The 18,613-nt window shown below is 38.7% G+C and overlaps 2 protein-coding genes across 7 annotated transcripts in view; one reads left to right on the forward strand and one right to left on the reverse strand.

The window, feature by feature from the left end:
• Window positions 1-18,613, reverse strand: part of LOC129717835 (uncharacterized) — an 879,733-nt gene that overhangs the window by 231,450 nt on the left and 629,670 nt on the right. The gene's annotated exons all lie outside the window — the stretch shown is intronic.
• LOC129717834 (uncharacterized) overlaps window positions 1-18,613 on the forward strand; it is a 195,270-nt gene that overhangs the window by 101,526 nt on the left and 75,131 nt on the right. For all 5 annotated transcript variants that reach the window (XM_055668019.1, XM_055668017.1, XM_055668018.1 and 2 more), the window contains exon 3: window positions 11,203-11,326. In XM_055668019.1, coding sequence (XP_055523994.1) covers window positions 11,203-11,326 — 124 coding nt within the window. The remainder of the gene's footprint in view (window positions 1-11,202; window positions 11,327-18,613) is intronic.

The following is an 18,613-nucleotide window of genomic DNA, read 5'->3' on the forward strand; positions in this document are numbered from 1 at the left end:
TATTTGATACAGACTTCGCAGCCAACTGATAATGTACAGGACAATCGTGAGGCTAGCGAACCTATTGGCATTCATAGTCTTCTCCCGAGCCGGGACTCGAACATACTAGGAATGTCTTGTTGGACCAGCATCGTGCATCGGACAATTGCGAGGCTAGCATCCTACTGACACTAATAGTCTTCTCCAAAGCCAGGACTCGAACATACTACGACTCACGGTGCTTCCATAGACCGTTATTATTAAATTAAATGCACCAAAGGAACTGAGTACACCATTAGATTCGTTATGACATACTGAATCAGTGGCCAAAATTTCAAAATCGTCGTACGGTACATTTTTGAGTATTGCCCTTTTGAAGGTCGTAAAGTCCAAAAAAAAACCAATTCTTTACATCTCTTTATATTTTTTTTATATTTTTGTTTCTTTTATTACTTATTGTTTTTTTCCTAGAAAGGTATAGCAATCACTGGCAAACCGAATGTATGAAAGTGGTCCAGAGAGTTGAGGATTTTCTGTATGTGTGTGTGCAGCTTTTTAATCTCACTCGATTTTATCAGAGATGGCTAGACCGATTTTTACAAAATTATTCTCAAATCAAAGGTCATTGTAATCTTATTTTTAGTTTTCATGTTATTAATCAAAATGTGAAAATCACGAAACTTCATTATCTCAGAAAACACACAACCGATTTGAACAATATTAATTTCAGATGAACGGATTAGTTGAGGGTTAATTGATGAATTATAATGATTGAACACGTGGTTCACAAGTTGTGAAAAGGATGTCTTATTTGAAATAGAAGTAAAATCCTACTATGAATAATCGAATCTGAAATGATATTTAATCGAATGATATACAATCGAGTCCAACCTAAATATGATAAAAAAAATGTTACACCCGTTTTTTATTTGCAAGAAAACATTAAAATATATTTACAACAGTACGACTCTTCAACTTTTTGTTTGCAGAATGTTTTTTTTCACCTTTATTCAGATATTTAAAAACTGTTCCTAGTAGACAATTTTCTTAGTTTTCAAATGAAGCTAAATTATTGCTCTAAGTTGAATACATCACTAGAGTAACTTTATGAAAAAGTATCTAGAAAACTTAAAAGGTGAATAACTCCGAGTAGATCAACTTTAGGGCATATGCGTAGAGGTTTTTTTTATATTTTCATAAATATATTTAGTATACGGGGGGAAGACAAAATGATTTAGACAGGCAAAATTTTGTCAACTTCGAAATAGCCAGAACTTCGAACGAAAAATTATTCAATTTTGATGAAACCGGTTTCATTTTACTGGAAAACTATACTGGTTTCCTAGTATTACTTGAGAACTTGACGTGACCAATAGACACCGGAAATGTTCCGGATTTTAGGAGTGTGTATTGAAATGTTCATTTTTATAAGACGTAGAACTTTTCCTGACATCTTGTGTCTTTTAAGTTTATATTTTTTCAATAAACAAGAGTTTATTCCTAATTCTTTGGTATCCAAAGATTGAAAATCTGCCGAAGAACCATCGAGATATGAATTAATTAAGTATGGGTGTTGTTTTTGGCAGTTTTTTCTCTTGTTGGGTACAATTTTCCTAGGACATCCTAGCAGAACGCAATGAAACTTTGTGGGTGTGTAGGCCTTTATTAAACCAAGAAACTTTGCGAACTTTTTTTGAAAATTTATCTGGACTAACATTTGAAAAGGTTTGAAGTATATACACTGGGGTCGCTTTTTATGCGGTTGGTTGAACCGCATTAAAGCATTAGATATACTTATACTCAAGTTATTTGAAACCAATATATAATCTTCCGAATCTAGTAAAAAAAATCCGAGTTATTGTAAAAATATCCCGTTTAAAAAAAACGCATAAAAACAACCCGCGTAAAAAGCGACCCCAGTGTGAACCTTTTTCTTATAAATCAACATTTCTAAATAATGACGAGAGACAGAGAATGGTTGTCAACAAATAACTTCTAGAAAATTATCTGAACTTTTATTTTTTTATGTTTTTAAAAATATCGGTTATTTTAGTTTTGTTTTTCCAAATGAAGGTTTTTAGATAGACAATTTAGTTGCCTAAAACTCTTCAGAACAAACCATAGTAGAAGTTCCTAAAGAAATAAAATTTTTCTAACAAAAACTTCTCCGTGCACTATGTACCCAACAGCAAAAAACTGCAAAAGCAGGTAGAGGCATTCTCTACCAGGACTTGTGATTATTAAGAAATGAAACATACAAAGTCCTGTACGTGCACTGTACGTACACGGAATCACTCCATAAGATGTAGATGATGTTGGAAATGATGGAAGTGATGGAAGTGATTAACTTTATTGAGTTACAATTTGGCTTAAATATGAACCTACGGGTAACTCTGAGCGAGAGACTCTCAGACTACCGTTTATCTAGCTATCTTATTTAGGCCTATAGTATTTCTTGGCCTGTCTCTATTTCGAACTTATTTTTAGTACATACATTCGACTATTTGCTGAGAACATTAGGGCGCGTGCGAGAGCGCGTTTTTACTCAGAATCGCGCGCAACCGTGAGCGCCTGAGGGCAACCGTGAGTGACGTTGTGCCTCCGGCTTCTGTTTTGCTTATAGTTAAATTGAAAAGGATTCATGGTGTGGCATGATGGGTTCGCCACAGAAGGCAGAATCACGAAAGGCAGAAGTCTATGACCGTACACACAAGGCAGAATATTTCAAAAGGCAGAATTTCGAAGGGCACGAAAGGCAGAATCACTGGTAGCAAAACCTAACTCACGATAGCCAAGTGCGTGATGACAAATTGGTGCGAATCCTGGTCACGGTATTAAAGCTGCTACTCTACCTTTATTATTTAATATTATTTGGTAACCAGATATAATAACTGATCACAAGCAATGACCAGTTCTGATGGGAGGTTCAAATCAAGCCTAATTATTGGATCAGAAACGCGCAAACTGGTTTGGCTCAGGTCCTAAAGAGTCTCACGGCATCGCGAAGAGTAATTTTTCGATGGTAGGTATAACTTGCACTAGTCTCAACGGCTAGTTGATTATAATTAACATAAAACAATTCATGCGGCGAAGACGCATAATCGAGGGCAAGGAACCGAGGCGGCCGCCGACCCGCCGTCGGAAGCGGCGGCCTCTCGCATTTAAACAACTGATCTACTGGTTTTCTAGGATTATTCAAACAGGTTTTCTTTCCCTTAGTTAAGTCCGAACGAGCGGTAGCGAGTGAGGACAGCATACACTTGGACAATAGAGTCGGCCAAAGGCCGCGAGTGTGTGTTGTTAAAAAGAAAAAAATCACAGGAAGGTTGTATGCAAAGCCACGACCGCAAGGTTGAAGTAGAATACTTTTACAAGAAAGATAACTCGGCTGCTTGCGTGTCAGTCATTTTTTTCCAGTAAATAAACGTTGACCGTTCTTTCCGCGTCGAACACTCGACAGAAACGGACGTGCAAAGTGGTCGTTCTATTACAATCCGGTCCGTGTGTACGAAAAGCCAAACAAAAGAGTGTATTATTCGCGCTAAAGGCCAACTAGATTGTGAGTTGTGTCGATACGTTCTGTACCCGGCTCACAACTTTGGCTGTATTGGTGCAAAATACCAGCTGCAGTTTTGATCTGTGCACCGTGAATAGATCTTTTTAATCCAAGCCCATCAGTTGACAGTCGAGTCCGTGTCGCTGTGCTGAGTGATCTCACACCCGGCTCACTGCTGGTGGCTGTATTGGTGCTGCTGTACTGGTGCTGCTGGCTGCTTTGGGTGCAGCTTCGAACGATCGGACAACCACTGCTGGAAGGAAGAAGTAAAGAGGTACGTGTTCTTGTCGGCGCTAGTGCGCTAGTGCGCTACATTTAGCGCAATGGATATAGATCCCTCGCCTCCCGTGCCACCATCCCCGAACCCCCCTGACCCTGACCCTTCTGTTACCCCCTCCCCTGTTCATTCTCCAGTCCCCCCTCGCCCCAGGCTTTACCCGGACGGATCTCAACAGGGCAGCTATACTGTTTATTTTCGTCCAAAGGCAGGAGTGAATTCAAAGCGTTTAAACATACTGCAAATTGCTAAAGACCTGACGAAGGGGTACAAGGCCGTGACCGAAATTTCCAAGGTCCGACCTAACAAGCTCCGTGTCGTGGTCAGTGATCTGGCACAGGCCAATGCTATCGCTTGCTCTGAGCTCTTCACACGCGAGTATCGCGTCTACATACCCGCACGAGACGTGGAGATCGACGGTGTCATAACCGATTCGAGTCTGTCTGTCGAGTGTATCCTAAAAAGCGCAACCGGTTGCTTCAAAAATATCGAAACACAGGCGAAGATTTTGGATTGTAAGCAATTGCGGTCCATGTCTCTCGTCGGCGGTAAAAAAGTTTACACTCCGTCAGACTCGTTTCGCGTTACGTTTGCCGGATCTGCACTCCCTAGCCACGTCTCGATCGACCGCCTGTGCGATTGTATGTACCCCGTGTTATGAATTGCACCAATTGCAAGCAGTTAGGCCACACAGCCGCCTACTGCTGCAATAAGGCACGATGTAGCAAGTGTGGGGAGACTCATGCGGAAGATTCTTGCAGTGTTAATGCTGAAAAATGTATTCACTGTGGGGAAAACCAGCATGAGCTCTCCACATGCCCGGTGTACATGCAGCGCAGAGATAAAATCAAGCGGTCACTTAAGGAGCGTTCAAAGCGTTCTTACGCTGAGATGCTGAAGAAGACCGTGACCACTTCTACCATAACATCGAACCCCTTTGATCTGTTGCCCTCTGATGAAACCGATTCTGACGATTCATCAGCGGGAACATCTTATGCCAATCCTGGGGAGTCTAGGAAGAGGAAAAATGTTTCTTCTCCTAAACTTCCCCGTAAAGGTCCTAAGATTTCCCAAAGTGTAATGAAAAGTACGAACAAACCAAACAGTGCTGCGGAAAAACCGAAGCAAACTCCTCCTGGGCTTGCAAATTTAAAGTCCCAGAAGGAGTTCCCAGCACTGCCAGGAACATCTAAAACCCCAGTTGTTCCTTTTGCACATCCAGTTGATGAAACAAACTCTGGATTAGTGAAATTTTCTGACATTGTGGACTGGATTTTTGAAAATTTCAATGTACCCGATCCAATTAAAATTTTTCTTACAGCATTCCTCCCAACAGTTAGATCATTTTGAAGCAGTTGACTGCCCAATGGTCCCTCCTTGCAGCGATTGTATCCTTCGATGCCTAATTCAACTGCGTATATGAAGAATTCTATCTATGTCTTACAGTGGAATTGTAGAAGTATTTTACCAAAAATTGATTCGTTTAAAGTTTTGATAAATAAAAACAAATGCGATGCATTTTCCCTTTGTGAAACTTGGCTTACTTCAAATATTGATCTCAACTTCCATGATTTTAATATTATTCGCCTTGATCGAGACACCCCATATGGAGGAGTACTTTTAGGGATTAAAAAGTGCTATTCTTTCTATCGTATTAACCTCCCCTCGATTCCAGGCATCGAAGTTGTCGCATGTCAAATGACAATACAAGGTAAAGAGCTTTGTATTGCCTCAATATATATTCTTCCCAGAGCACAAGTTGGGCAACGGCTGCTCTTTGATTTAATAGAACTTCTTCCCTCGCCACGTTTGATTTTGGGAGACTTCAACTCTCATGGCGTGGCTTGGGGTTCCTCATACAATGATAACCGCTCCTCTTTAATCTATAACCTTTGCGATGACTTCGACATGACTATTTTAAACAACGGTGAAATGACACGTATCCCGAAACCTCCAGCGCGCCCAAGCGCTTTGGATCTATCCTTATGTTCGACGTCGCTACGGTTGGATTGCACATGGAAGGTAATCCTTGATCCTCACGGTAGCGACCATTTGCCTATTCTTATTTCAATTAATAACGGGTCAACTCGCATGCGACCAATTGTCATTCCGTATCACCTCACACGGAATGTCGATTGGAAGTTATACGAGGAAATGATTTCAAAAGCGGTCGAGTCGATTCAACATCATCCACCACTTGAAGAATACAACCTCCTCGCGGGCTTGATTCTCGACGCCGCGTTGCAAGCCCAAACGAAGAAATATCCCGGCGTAACGATCAAAGAACGGCCTCCCACACCGTGGTGGGACCAAGAGTGCTCCGATGTCTACACGCAAAGATCCGACGCGTATCTGACCTTCCGGGATACAGACGATGCCGACGACTTTAAACGTTATTCGGAGCTTGATACCAAGTTTAAAAGCTTGACTAAGGCAAAAAAACGCGGATATTGGCGTCGGTTCGTAAACGAGACGTCGAGGGAGACATCAATGAGCACTCTTTGGAACACAGCCCGAAGAATGCGGAATCGCGTAACGGTCAACGAAACCGAGGAGTCTTCAAGTAGGTGGATATTTGATTTTGCCAGGAAAGTATGTCCGGACTCTGTTCCTGAGCAAAACATTGTTCGCGATGCGTCTCCGGGCCACGACGCGACTGAATCACCTTTTACGATGGCAGAATTTTCAGTTGCCCTCCTGTCCTGTAACAATAACGCGCCTGGGTTAGATAGAATCAAATTCAACTTGTTGAAGAATCTACCCGGCAATGCCAAGAGGCGCTTGCTGAACTTGTTCAATAAGTTCCTGGAGCAAAATATTGTACCGCAGGATTGGAGGCAAGTGAAGGTGATCGCCATCCAAAAACCAGGGAAACCAGCTTCTGATCACAACTCTTATAGGCCGATTGCAATGCTATCCTGTATCCGGAAATTGATGGAAAAAATGATACTCCGTCGTTTAGACCATTGGGTCGAATCAAATGGTCTACTATCAGATACTCAATTTGGCTTCCGCCGTGCCAAAGGGACGAATGATTGTCTTGCGTTGCTTTCAACAGATATTCAGCTGGCGTATGCTCGCAAAGAACAAATGGCGTCTGCGTTCTTGGACATTAAGGGGGCTTTTGATTCCGTTTCTATTGACATTCTTTCGGGTAAACTTCACCGACAAGGATTTTCTCCAATTTTGAACAATTTTTTGCACAATTTGTTGTCCGAAAAGCACATGCATTTTACGCACGGCGATTTGGCAACTTTTCGCATTAGCTACATGGGTCTTCCCCAGGGCTCATGTTTAAGCCCCCTTCTTTACAACTTTTATGTAAATGACATCGACTAATGTCTGGCAAATTCATGCACGATAAGACAACTTGCAGACGACAGTGTAATCTCTGTTACAGGAGCCAAAGCTGCCGATTTGCAAGGACCATTGCAAGATACCTTGGACAATTTGTCTGCTTGGGCTTTACAGCTAGGTATAGAATTCTCTCCGGAGAAGACTGAGATAGTAGTTTTTTCTAGGAAGCATGAACCTGCTCAGCTTCAAACACAATTAATGGGTAAAACGATTTCTCAGGTTTTGGTACACAAATATCTTGGTGTCTGGTTCGACTCTAAAGGCACCTGGGGTTGTCACGTGAGGTATCTGATGAAAAAATGTCAACAAAGAGTGAATTTTCTTCGTACAATAACCGGACAATGGTGGGGAGCCCACCCAGGAGACCTTATAAGGCTTTACCAAACAACGATATTGTCTGTTATTGAATACGGGTGTTTCTGCTTCCGCTCCGCAGCAAACACACATTTGATCAAACTGGAGCGAATACAATATCGTTGTTTGCGTATCGCCTTAGGTTGCATGCAGTCGACCCATACGATGAGTTTGGAGGTCTTAGCTGGAGTACTACCATTGAAAAACCGCTTCTGGAGCCTGTCTTCTCGTATTCTTATCAAATGTGAGGTCTTGAACCGTTCCGTGATTGAAAATGTTGAAAGGTTAATCGAACTTAATTCTCAAACCCGTTTTATGACATTGTATTTCAATCACATGTCCCAAAATATTAACCCTTCTTCGAATATTCCAAATCGTGTCGACTTATCAAATACTTCTGATTCTACTGTGTTTTTCGATACATCCATGATAGAAGAAACTCGTGGAATCCCGGATCATTTACGCGTGCAGCAAATCCCCAAAATTTTTTCCAATAAATATCGAAACATCAACTGCGACAATATGTACTACACTGACGGATCACTTCTTGATGGGTCCACTGGCTTCGGTATCTTCAATAACAATTTAACCGTCTCCCATAAGCTCGATAATCCTGCTTCTGTTTACGTCGCAGAATTAGCTGCAATTCAGTACACCCTAGGGATTATCGAAAAAATGCCCACGGACCATTATTTCATCTTTACGGACAGTCTCAGTTCCATTGAGGCTCTCCGATCGATGAAAGATGTTAAGCACTCTCCGTATTTCCTGGGGAAAATACGGGAACATCTGAGTGCTTTATCCGAAAAATCGTTTCAGATTACCTTAGCGTGGGTCCCTTCTCACTGCTCGATACCGGGTAATGAGAAAGCGGACTTTTTGGCTAAGGTGGGCGCAACAAACGGTGATATTTATGAAAGACCAATTGCCTTTAATGAATTTTTCGCATTTGTACGTCAGAATACGATCATCAGTTGGCAAAATTCTTGGACCAAGGGGGAACTGGGAAGGTGGTTACATTCCATAATCCCCAAGGTATCGACGAACCCGTGGTTCAAGGGGTTGGATGTAGGTCGGGATTTCATTTGCGTGATGTCCCGGCTTATGTCAAATCACTATAGATTTGACGCGCATCTCCGTCGTGTTGGGCTCGGGGAGAGTGGTATCTGTGCCTGTGGTGAAGGTTATCACGACATAGAGCACGTTGTTTGGTCATGCCCTGTACACCGTGACGCCAGGTCTAGATTAGTAGCTTCCCTGCAGGCCGAAGGTAGGCAGCCGGCTGTTCCTGTTCGTGATGTCTTGGCGAGCCGTGACCTATCCTACATGTCCCTTATATACGTTTTCCTGAAATCCATCCACGCCCCAGTTTAGTCCTATCCCCTTCCGCCTACATCCAACCAAACGACAAGAACACGTTAAGACCCCGGATCCGGAAACAGCAACTAGACCCGCACGATACTCTCAGGCCCCGAGGGAGACAACCCAATATGCCAGTCCGTAATATCTTGGCCCAGCAGCGGAGCATATTCAATATGCTGCTTACCTATGGCGATGGAAAACCATCAAACAACAAATCAGTGCTTTTCATGCAAAACATTCTAGCTTAAGTTAGATTTAGTTTCAGCTCGTAGTCGGCAGCGAGGATAAAAAGTTTGCTTTTAGTTATTAAGATACTTTAGAAAGTAAGCTACCAGATATAATTGGCGCCGTTAAACATTGAACTGTATTTGTGCCGTGTCAAATAAACTATAGATGAACTATAGATGAGGAAAAAAAAACGTTGACCGTTCATTGGCAGTATTGTAATTTCTTTTTGTTTGATATTTTGAATGAAGTTCATTGAATATTTTTAAATTTTGTGCAAATGAGAAGTTGAAGTGCTGCCGAATTGTAATATGCACATTTAATACGACATCATCAAACGGGAACGGAACAAAGGCTACGGTTATGCAGAACGCGAATGACGGCGCGATGCGATTCGCCTTACCGTGGTGAAATGTACAGCTCTTTTTAAGGCGAAGTAGACCTATACATTTCAACACATTTCGTCTTGCCGAATCGCATCGCGCCGTTATTTGCGTTCTGCATAACCGTAGCCAAACACTAAGCGACGACCGCAACACGTAATAATAGTCAGAGCATGCATGTAGATGAAGATAATTAACTTTGGATTATAGCGCAAAACGAGAAAATATTAACTCTTCAAATATTCATTCAAATTTCTGTTGTTCAATTTAATATCCGATGAAATGTCTGGTTATTAACTGATGAAGTTCTTATATAGGCCAAATGATGCATTCCCAATTTACTAGGTCCATAACTCTGCCGAGCGTGTTTGGGAAAGCAATCGTATAACGACCAATCAGAGGTCGAATTTTGTGTTTTGACAAGGCTTAAGGATTTCAATAGTACAATGGTTCGAATGATAAAATTGCAATTAAATGCATCTGGTAGGAATCTTAGAAGATTTTCTAATCGATTGCTGCAAAAACGATGGAAATCCATCGAATACTAACCGATTTATTAGCATTTGAAATTGGACATATTTCTCACTTTTTTCAGTTTTAGATTTTCATTTCACATCCCTATGTAGTCGAACTTCCTGAGAGAAGTATTCTGCTTCTAGCTTCTAGACTAGTTTTTGATTCTGCCATTCGTTATTCTGCCTTTCGTAACTCTGCTTTTCGTGATTCTGCCTTTCGTGACTCTGCCTTTTGTTTTTCTGCCTTTCGTAGGAGACCCGGCATGATCGTTAGGATATTTACATTTCGTAAGCCACCGGTCGTTCGATGGCTTATAACCAGGACGCTTGGTTATTGTTGTAAGCGATTTATAATAAGGATGTTTTGTTCTGTTCGTTTCGGTTTATAATACAAAATGTCTTGATATTGTTCTGTTCAGCCAACAATCCATACCAAGGATGCTCTAGAATGCTATGTTATTGTAACGTGGATTTTGCGAGTTAAGTAACTCTTCGGCAAGCTAATGATCTAGTTTATGTTAAAACCGTCTTGTTTTGCGTGCAAACTGCTTGATCTACTGTATAAAGTAAACTCGGTAGCAGGCTATTGTTCTAGATTACATTTTTCTTGAGTTTTACTAAATTCTGATGCCAACGTGACGAAACATTGGGAAATTCGCGAGGTGTTGCGTCACAAGCATACTTCAATAATACAAATAAATAATAATCTCGATGGTTCCTCGACGTATTTTGAATCTTTGGGTACCATTGAACTCGCAATGCATTCTAGTTTATTGGAAACATATAAACCTAAAAGAAACAAGATGTCAGAAAAAGTTCTTCGCATTGCAGGAATGCACATTTTGACACACACTCCTAAAATCCGGAACATTTCCAGTGTCTCTTGATCACGTCAAGTTCTCAAGCATTACTAGGAAACCAGGATAAATAAATAAATTTCAGGATAGTTTTCCAGTAAAACGAAACCGGTTTCATCAAAATTGATTCATTTTTCGTTAAGTTCTGAGTATTTGAAAATTGCAAAATTTTACATGTCTCAATCATTTTGTCTACCCCAAATGTTGTATTCTTCAAAAAGATAAAAAATATATGAAACTCCTCCAATCGACTATAAGATCAAGTTTTAGCTATGGCAATATGCAGCAGGCGACTTTGTTTTTTTATATTTATCATAAAATTTATTTATCATTTCAGCCCTTCCGGAGTTCCGCTGCGAAACTTTAATCAGGTTAAAGACTATTTGCTAACTGGCGGTACTTGCAAATGTGGCTTGCCATGTCCTTTCCGTCCGGAAGTAATTTTCGAATTTAACACTCAGGTAAGTACAATATATATCTTTCTTTTTTTAATGACTATAATGTATAATGCAAGTCAAGCTATTTTTATTTCTATATCAAGCAGTAAATGTGGAGCTGACGATTGAAAAATGTACTAACTGGAGAAATAGTTATTTAGAAATTTTACGAAAAATATAGTCCAGCAGGTGGGACTCAAACCCCCCAACTAAAGGGTGTCCACGATGAAATTGCCACACACAAAATTGATTCGCAAAATTCGAGTTTTCATCCGATTGCCATCAAATTTTCAGGGATTGAAAAATAACTATTAAATTTCATTTTACCATTTTACTCGTATTTTATTTACAGTCCATACGCAAATGCCCGCACCTTGGCCTTAACCCCGGCCATAAGATTGTGCACAACCTGTGAATCAACCGCTTTTTGCATGTAAACCCATACTTTTTTCAGTTCCTCGAGTGTCTTCACTACCTTAGGTTGTTTAAGAAGGTGCTGCTTCATAATCGCTCAGTACTTTTCGATGGGGCGGAGCTCCGGAGTGTTGGGAGGGTTGAACATTTTTGACACGAAATTGACCTTATTGTCCGCATACCACTTCAGCACGTCCTTGGAGTAGTGGCATGAGGCCAAATCCGGCCAGAAGATTGTTGGGACGTTGTGGGCCTTCAGGAGAGGAAGCAGTCGCTTCTGGAGGCACTCTTTCATGTACACCTGTCCGTTAATCGTGTTCTGGGTCACGAAAGGTGCGCTCCGTTTCCCGCACGTGCAGATGGCTTGCCAAACCAGGAATTTCTTCGAAAATTTGTACATCTTCGGAGTGCGGACATGCTCCGGAACGCTGAACTTATCCTTGGCCGTGAAAAACAGGTTGCCGGGGATCTGTTTGAAGTTGGCCTTCACATATGTTTCGTCGCCCATGATACAGCATTCAACTTTCGTCAGCATGTTGAAGTACAACTTCCTGGCACGGGTTTTGGCGGACTTGTTCTGCTTCTCGTCGCGATTTGGGGCCTTTTGTACCTTGAACGTTCGAAGCCCAGCCTTAGTTTCGGCCTTCTGGACAAAACTTCGGCTTAGGTGCAGCTTCTTAGCCACATCCCGAACGGAGGCGTTCGGGTTTTGGTTGAAGGCCCCAACTACGCGGTTGTGATTTTTGGTTTTGTACGGAATACTTTTTGCTTCACTTCTGGGCTTCCGATCGGTGGTCAATCGTTCCTCGAACCGCTTAATCACTCGCGACACCGTGGAATTCGCGATTCCCAACGTTTTAGCGATGGAACGATGCGAGAGATCCTTGTTCTCGTGATGAATGCGCAAGATTTTATCACGCACGAGTTGTTCTTTCGACTCCATTTCCGCGAGCTTTGATCACAGGACTTTAAAACTTGCGGGATGTAAATAATGCACTATGAACTAAATCCACCCAAACTTTCATTGAATTCTACCCAACGGTTAAAAAGTTAGAGCAATTTCATGGTGTGGCAATTTCATCGTGGACACCCTTTAACTGTAAATGATGACGTGCGATAAAGTTTGCAAGCGATACAAAATAGCTTTTTAGCAAGGCCGCCTTATACATCTTGCGGTGGTGTAATCGGAAACGCATCTGACCGGAGATTAGAAGTTGTGAGTTCGAGTCCCACCTGCTGGACTATATTTTTCGTAAAATTTCTAAATAACTGTATCCTCCCCAGTTAGTACATTTTTCAATCGTCAGCTCCACATTTACTGCTTGAAATAAATATATATATATATATATATATATATATATATATATATATATATATATATATATATATATATATATATATATATATATTCTTTATTTTATTCTCAAAAATATAAAACTGTTTATTCCCAAAAATTCATAATTTTTGAACCAGTTGATCGATTTTTTGTCTTTTTGGATAACATCTAAGATAATTTCTTCAGAGTTTTAAGAAAATAAACTAAAAAAAATCTGTGTGCTTTCACATGCAAAAAGTATAAAATAATTATAATTTTTGTCATGTTGTCAAATTGAGTTTACTCAAATACAAAAAATAACGTATTTGAAAAAAAAATCCATATATAGAGTCGAATGCTCTTCAATATATTTTTTTATGTTTGTCCCAAACAGAACGACAAACAAATAAAAAAAGTATATTTTTTTAAGAAAACATTAATAACTTTGAATAGAACTGAGATATTCACAATGTTAGCATTATGAATTGTTTATCTTAAAAAGACCTAAAAGTTGTTCAAAGACTATTTGAATGTGAAAATTGAAGTGAAATAATTAGGGCAAAAAATGTGTTTTTTTTAATCGATGTCGGTTTGAAAATTCAAAGACAGAGAGAAACTTTTTGCTACACAATTGCTTAAAATTAATGGAGCTATAATATTGTAAAGCATTTTTTTCTTCTATCTACAAAGATAAAAAAGTTAGATACTTGATTTCATCGAATATTTCGGTCCCCCTATTTTTGATTATTTTTCAATAGGCGCTTTATCATATGTAACAACTTTGTTTTCTCTAAAATAATGTTATAGAGCTCTAGATAATATATTCGGTTTTTGGACCGTTGCCCAAAGGGATATATGGGAAAATTTTGACCTTGAAATTTCGCTTAGAATGAGGGCTCAAAAGTTTTGTCTTCTCGAAAGGGGTGTTCATGCAAAACTTCAGGTCAATCGGACTTTGGGAACACGTGCTTGAAAGCGGTCAAAGTTTCACGAAAAATTCGATGAAAACCCGAGCAGGAAAAAATATTACTATACTATCACAACCAGATATTGAAAATACACCTCATTTTGATCTTAATATGGTTTACATAGTTGGCAAAATAACAAAAAATAATACCAAAATATTGTTCCTCCAAGACTATATGAATAACAAAGCTTGATATTTCAATGACAAATTAATAATTTGCATTAAAAATCTCGAAAATGACCAACTCATATATTTTCAACTTACTGAAGCTTGAATGATATTCACAATGTTAGCATTATGAATTGTTTATCTTAAAAAGACCTAAAAGTTGTTCAAAGACTATTTGAATGTGAAAATTGAAGTGAAATAATTAGGGCAAAAAATGTGTTTTTTTTAATCGATGTCGGTTTGAAAATTCAAAGACAGAGAGAAACTTTTTGCTGCACAATTGCTTAAAATTAATGGAGCTATAATATTGTAAAGCATTTTTTTCTTCTATCTACAAAGATAAAAAAGTTAGATACTTGATTTCATCGAATATTTCGGTCCCCCTATTTTTGATTATTTTTCAATAGGCGCTTTATCATATGTAACAACTTTGTTTTCTCTAAAATAATGTTATAGAGCTCTAGATTCCTATATTCGGTTTTTGGACCGTTGCCCAAAGGGATATATGGGAAAATTTTGACCTTGAAATTTCGCTTAGAATGAGGGCTCAAAAGTTTTGTCTTCTCGAAAGGGGTGTTCATGCAAAACTTCAGGTCAATCGGACTTTGGGAACACGTGCTTGAAAGCGGTCAAAGTTTCACGAAAAATTCGATGAAAACCCGAGCAGGAAAAAATATTACTATACTATCACAACCAGATATTGAAAATACACCTCATTTTGATCTTAATATGGTTTACATAGTTGGCAAAATAACAAAAAATAATACCAAAATATTGTTCCTCCAAGACTATATGAATAACAAAGCTTGATATTTCAATGACAAATTAATAATTTGCATTAAAAATCTCGAAAATGACCAACTCATATATTTTCAACTTACTGAAGCTTGAATGCATAACTGAATATATTATAAATAATCAATAACGAACAATTTTCACTTAAAAACTTACTTTTAATGAGATATTATAAAATCAACTCAAATATCTTATTGAAGGTATAGCGAGATATGACATCAAAATTTTATGATATTTCCATATGTATGTGAATATCTTTCAAACAACACGATAAGTTCCCATTGCTAAATATGTTATTGATGAGTTATTATTTTATTATGCTCTCCTGCCCGGGAAGTTACATCGATACAAACGGAGTTACGCGAATGGGTTTTTCAAATATATTAAAAGAAAGCTCTTGAGTTGCGCTACAAACCTTCTGATCTGTTGATAATACAAAAAAAGCTGTGACAATCACCATATTTAACAAAAATACAAATTTCTCATCTTGTAATCTCACAGCAACTTCCAATAACCATCATTTTGTACCATTTACAGTGTAGAAAAACACTATACCCTAGAGTGGCCATATTTTATATGGCCGTTTTTGAAACTATCGATACTTATGAGCGCCGGGCTAAAAAAGTTTTCTTTTGACCTCTACAATAAGTCACGAAAATTTGAAGTTCATCGGAGTTTATTTAATGGACCCACAAAGCGCTTATATTTGAGAAATCGATTTACATGAAAATTGTATGGAGTTTTTTCTTTTTAAACATATATCTCTCGATAAACTTATTCAAATACACTTGTATTTTCATAAAACAGTAATATCATCACCCTTATTTAAGTTTAAAAAAATCTATAACTTTTGATGTATGTTAAAAAGTTCGTATTCTCGGTATAACCAATTTTTTTTTAGTATATGTCCAGCCGAAGCTAGGACAATATTCTCGGTATAAATCAACAACATGCTATATAAACTGAAATTCGTCTTAATTATGTGTTGAAACACGGTTAGACTTTTTCATAAATTTAACATTAGGTATTGAAACCAAAAATGGCCGACTTCCAGCCACATTTTGAATTTTCAAAGGCCCAAGACTCGGTAACAGTAAATGCGTCACCTGTGGAAACGCTACTTCATGTTTGCTGCGGTGAAGCAAACATAAAATAGCGTTTTCACAGGGAATTCATTATCTATTTCCGAGTCTTGTGCTTCTAAAAATTCGAAGTGGTGATTCGAAACTGGCTGTTTGTGGTTTCAATATCGTTCCACCTTAAGGACCATTCGCTGTTAATCGCCTGATCATTTTTTGTTTAATTTCAAACGGGATATCAGACTAATCCAACTTATTCTGGGCTTAAATACCACAAGCGATTTTTCATCTTTTCAGTTACAGCTTCTAAGACGAATATCAATTCCAGCATAAGCGAAAGAATCACGTAGAGAATCCATAACTTGATTAATACATTAGCCCGTAAAGACCCGGGACGGAACTTGTTTTTTGAAAATGCTAGTTCTCAGCACTGGAACGGCCGATTCGGGAAAAGTTGGACTTTTATTCAAGGGGAATAGTTGCTCTAAGTTTTGGTAAAGGTGCCACCCCTCTGGACCCCTCCCAGTTTTCATGAGACGCAAATATGTCTGTGCTGAAAACTACGAATTTTCATAAAAATTCAAATAAGAAAATCGTTCTTGAATTTTAGGCAATACATTTTTGAAGTAAGGTCTTCTGATTCAATATGCGATGAAATATTTATTTAAGCATGCAAATATTTTGAGAAAAACCAGTTTAAATTCACCAAAGTACGTATTTTCACGGAAACCTGATTTTCTTAGTCTACCACAGTGGGTTTCAACTTGGCTCTTCAATTTTCAAGTTCTATATACCTAGAGTAAGTCTTCTGAATCCAAAGATGCTTAAAGATTTTATCTAGCATGCACAGATTTAGAGAAAAACGAGTTTGAATTCACTAACGAGTTCTTATGAAAACTTGATTTTCTCCAAATCTGTGCATGCTAGAAAAAATCTTTCACCATCTTTGGATTCGGGAGTCGTCCCTCTAAAAATATTGAGCTGGAAAATTGAAGAGCTAAGTTGAAACCTACCGTGGGAGACTGGTAAAACCAGGTTTCCATGAAAATACGTACTTTGGTGAATTTAAACTGGTTTTTCTCAAAATGTTTGCATGCTAAAATAAATTTTTCATCGCGTATGGATTCAGGAGATCTTACCGCGAAAATGTAAAGCTTAAAATTTGAAGAACTGTTTTGTTGTTTATTTGTTTTATAAAAATACGTAGTTTTGTGAATTTGTACTGAAATAATTTGGAAACTTTTAAATTCACTCTTACATAACATATTTCATCCACCTGACATGATTTGATACATGGAGCAATTGATACATATGAAAATTTCCAGTGTTTGCTCAATCTGTTTGAAAAATTTGAAAAAAAAAACAGAAATATCTGCGTCTCACAAAAACGGGGAGGGGTCCAGAGGGTTGGCACCTTTACCAAAACTTAGAGCAACTATTCCCCTTGAATAAAATTCCCAGTTTTAAAGTAATAAAGTTGAGTGTCCTCGGATCTTTACCACGAGGAATCAGTTTGCCGATTGTTATGTCAGAAATACCTAGTTTCTCCGCAGCTAAGTTGGCTATATTTTCATCGGGAGCTTCAGGGGAAATGCCTGACAAATACAACCAAAATTTGCTGGAAATGGAAGTAGGGTTAGTACCGGTACCACGTGAAAGTTTCAGGGGCCTGTCAATCGAATTATCCATGTTTTCATCTCTGTCCCTTCTTCTTTCAGCGGAATTGAAAGCGAGAGGCCGAGGAGTCAGTGTAAGCGGCGTCTTGGGAACTGAGTCAATATAATTTTTAAAATTAGTGCGTATCTCTTCTTTGATGTCTTGAAGCATATTATTTCGTATTGGATATTTAAGCTCAGCAATCAACTGTAAATTCGCTTTTTCTACTGAGACCAGTGCGTCCTCTCATTTGATAAATGCGCTTGCATTTTTAATGTCTTAGTTAGTGTTTTTTCGATTTTAACAAATTTTATTGCCAATTCGACATCGTTTGGTGTCAACCTACAATGATTGCTACTGCTATCAAAACTATATTTTGTGTCTGTTTCAATCTATATTGAAATTAATACTTATGTTGCATTACATGACCTTAAACACGACTTACAATTCAGTGGCTTCTATGATGCTGTAGGCCTAATTTTCAACTGGCCAACATACGATACGTGACATCTTCTTTCTGTAAATAGAAAAGCTTAGCGTAGATATATTGTTTCACCTCTAATTTTATTTCTTTTTGTGTGGACTCATCACTGCGACCAGAGACATTTGATCTATTGTGATATTGCCCAGGTGTTTTCTGTATTCCGCACTTCATACTATTGGCCAGTATCACCATTGAAGTAAATGATACGCTTTTCATTTATATTCGTGCTCGTGTGTGAGATTTTACCCTTCCATTTCATGCTTACTGCTCTACAATACCGAGCCTCTTTCTATCCTAGCAATATCGTCAAATTATAATTCGCTGAAGTGAGACTTCACCTAACGTTCCTCTCTGGCCAGGTTTATTTTAAGAGGGATTTATTATGTCAAGAGGCAGGAGTCGTATCGAAACCTCGATCCCCGTGCCAATATCG

The sequence above is a fragment of the Wyeomyia smithii genome, chromosome 1, assembly GCF_029784165.1.
Source record: "Wyeomyia smithii strain HCP4-BCI-WySm-NY-G18 chromosome 1, ASM2978416v1, whole genome shotgun sequence".
Classification (NCBI taxonomy): domain Eukaryota; kingdom Metazoa; phylum Arthropoda; class Insecta; order Diptera; family Culicidae; genus Wyeomyia; species Wyeomyia smithii.